At 55.6% G+C, this 2,710-nt stretch overlaps 1 protein-coding gene across 1 annotated transcript in view; it reads left to right on the forward strand.

The window, feature by feature from the left end:
- Window positions 1-2,710, forward strand: part of ABCC10 (ATP-binding cassette, sub-family C (CFTR/MRP), member 10) — a 16,404-nt gene that overhangs the window by 10,782 nt on the left and 2,912 nt on the right. The window contains 6 exon segments of the mRNA XM_009575245.1: window positions 1-270; window positions 429-598; window positions 902-1,062; window positions 1,482-1,735; window positions 2,058-2,203; window positions 2,685-2,710. The exon segment at window positions 1-270 is cut by the window's left edge and continues 39 nt beyond it. Of these exon segments, the coding sequence (XP_009573540.1) occupies window positions 1-270; window positions 429-598; window positions 902-1,062; window positions 1,482-1,735; window positions 2,058-2,203; window positions 2,685-2,710 (1,027 nt within the window).

The following is a 2,710-nucleotide window of genomic DNA, read 5'->3' on the forward strand; positions in this document are numbered from 1 at the left end:
GGATGACAGCCTGCCATTTATCCTCAACATCTTCCTGGCCAACATGTACGGGCTCCTGGGCATGCTGGTGATAATCACCTATGGCCTCCCTTGGATTGGTTTGGTCTTACTCCCTCTGGCTGTTCTCTACTTCTCCATCCAGCGCTATTACCGGCGCACGTCCCGGGAGCTCAAGCGCCTTTACAGTGTCACCCTGTCTCCCATTTACACTCACTTCTCAGAGACCCTCTCAGGGCTGAGCAGCATCAGAGCCATGCGGGCAACACAGAGGTGAGTGGAAAGAAAGAGCACCCAGAGAGCCAGAGCTTTGGCTTTTTAGACCAGGGGCATCCTGACGTGGGGCTGGTTATAGGGTGGCAGGTGGGGCAGCAGGAAGGGAGGTTGGGTGATGCACAGCCTGGTGCGAACCTCTGTTGTGCACCTGCCAGGTTTGAGTTGGAGAATCAGCTGCGCCTGGAGCAGAACCAGCGCTGCCTCTTTGCCAGCAACACAGCAATGCAGTGGCTGGACATCCGCCTGCAGATGATTGGGGTGGCTGTGGTTACCACTATTGCAGGAATTGCCATCATCCAGCACCAGAAGCAACTGGGAAATCCGGGTAGGCTGCCAGGGATTGTTCTATGCCTGCTCCTAGGCTGTGGTCCAGGGGTTCCTCCTCTCCTAGTCCAGAGCTCACATCTCCCCACACCAGGGTAGGATCCAGAGCTCCTGTTCCCTGTCCCTCTGCAAGTCACCCACAATGTAGTGCTTCAGCTCCTGTCCCTCCTCCTGCATGTCACTATCCTAGGGTGGGATCCCAGACTCCAGAGTGCTGACTTCTCCCTTGTTTCTTTGTCCTGTCACCAAGATCCCAGCTCCTTCCCTGCCAGTAACATTCTTGCTTATGCTTTTGTCCTCACAGGACTTGTGGGCCTCGCACTCTCATACGCCCTGTCTGTCACGAACCTGCTCTCAGGCCTCATTTCCAGCTTCACTCTGACAGAGACCATGATGGTGAGTGTGGAGCGGACAGAGGAATATGCCACAGACATCCCCATGGAGTCCCAGGATAAACTGGTCCAGGTAAAAGCTCAAATATGTTCTCAGGGATTGGCCCATCTTCTGGCTCTGTGCCCTGCACTTACCTCCTGGGGAGATCACAGGGTTCCAGTGAATGGGTGGAGGGCCTTCACCAACAGAAACTGCCTTGATCGCTCCTCCTTTACCAGTACATCCCCTGGAGGGGATGAATCTCTGGCAGGAGTTGGTGAAGGCTGGAATGACAGGAAGGGGTAGGAGAGCAGAACAAGTCCTAGGTCCAAGCTGTGACAGAAAAATAAGCCTAGGAGTGGGCTGGAGGTGGAGCTGGGCTGTGCATTGGGTCTGCTCAGAAGCCAAGCAACCATCCAAAGGAGTGGATGGGACTTGGCCTGTGGGGTGGTGAGGCTGAAGATGATAGCAGGTCATGGTCATACCCTGTCTCACCCTGGTATCCCTCTTAGGTTGCTGCTGACTGGCCAAGCCAGGGGCTTGTGGAGTTCCAGCAGGTGGTCCTGGCCTACCGGGCAGGCCTGCCCAATGCACTCGATGGTGTGAACTTCACTGTTTACCCTGGAGAGAAGGTGGGGATTGTGGGTCGCACAGGATCTGGAAAATCCACCCTTTTCTTGGCCCTTTTCCACATGCTGGAGCTGAAATCAGGCCGGATTCTCCTGGATGGTGTTGACAGCCAGCTGGTGGGCTTGGAGGAGCTGAGGTACGGAGGGCTGAGCAGAGTGGAGGGCAGCCAGCGGGGGCCTGGAGGCTGAGAGGTGTCAGTGGTTGGATGCCAAAGGGAAGAGTGAGGAGCAAAGGACTTACTGTCGTGGCACTCTCTTGTCTGATTGTGGCAGCTTTTTATCAGTTGCTCTGTTGTTTCTGAACAGCTGTGCTAAGGAAACCAGGCTGAATATGTGACCCATGTCTCTGTGCCTCTAACATACGCAGCATGCCAAGGCACCCCACCCCAGGAAAAAAAAAAGGCCTTTGCTTTTCTGCAGCACCCACCCCATGAACCCTCAGCTCTCCTTTGCTTGCAGATCTAGGCTGGCCATCATCCCCCAGGATCCATTTTTGTTCAGTGGCTCAATCCGAGAGAACCTGGACCCCCAGGGAAAATGGACAGATGCTGAGCTCCACGAGGTGCTAGAGCAGTGCCACCTGTGGGATGCTGTTACTCAGATGGGTGAGTCTGAACCCAGCAAGAAGAAGCTGGTGAGCCCTGGTACTGGGAGAGGGGAGGAGGCCTCAGCTCAGTCAGGGAGCTCAGGAAAAGGAACCAGGTGGATGCAGTAGGGAATTGGTTAGGTGAGGCCACAGTAGGACCAGGGTGGGAACAGGTCAGTGGGACCCTAGTGGCATTCCCTAGATTTAGTGGCATCAGACTGGCAGGTGATGGATTGGATGGCAGGATCTTGCTGATGAGACCAGGCCCCAGTGGATGTTATAGCAGAGCCTGAGAGAGAAGCCAGCCCCTAGTTCTAGGGGAGCGTGGCATCTCTGTGCCAGTCATTGCTTGCATCCAGGTGTAAACGCTCCGGTTCCCAAAGCCTGAGCCTGAGCAGGATTGAGATTTTGAGTGCTACTGGGCAAACTCCAGACTGGGGGAGCCATTTGGGGCCCTGTGCAGAGGCTGGTGGGGTGACTGCTGAGCTTGACCCCTGCAGGTGGATTGGACAGCGAGCTGGGAGAG

This window comes from Fulmarus glacialis, unplaced genomic scaffold, assembly GCF_000690835.1.
Source record: "Fulmarus glacialis isolate BGI_N327 unplaced genomic scaffold, ASM69083v1 scaffold17943, whole genome shotgun sequence".
Lineage (NCBI taxonomy): Eukaryota > Metazoa > Chordata > Aves > Procellariiformes > Procellariidae > Fulmarus > Fulmarus glacialis.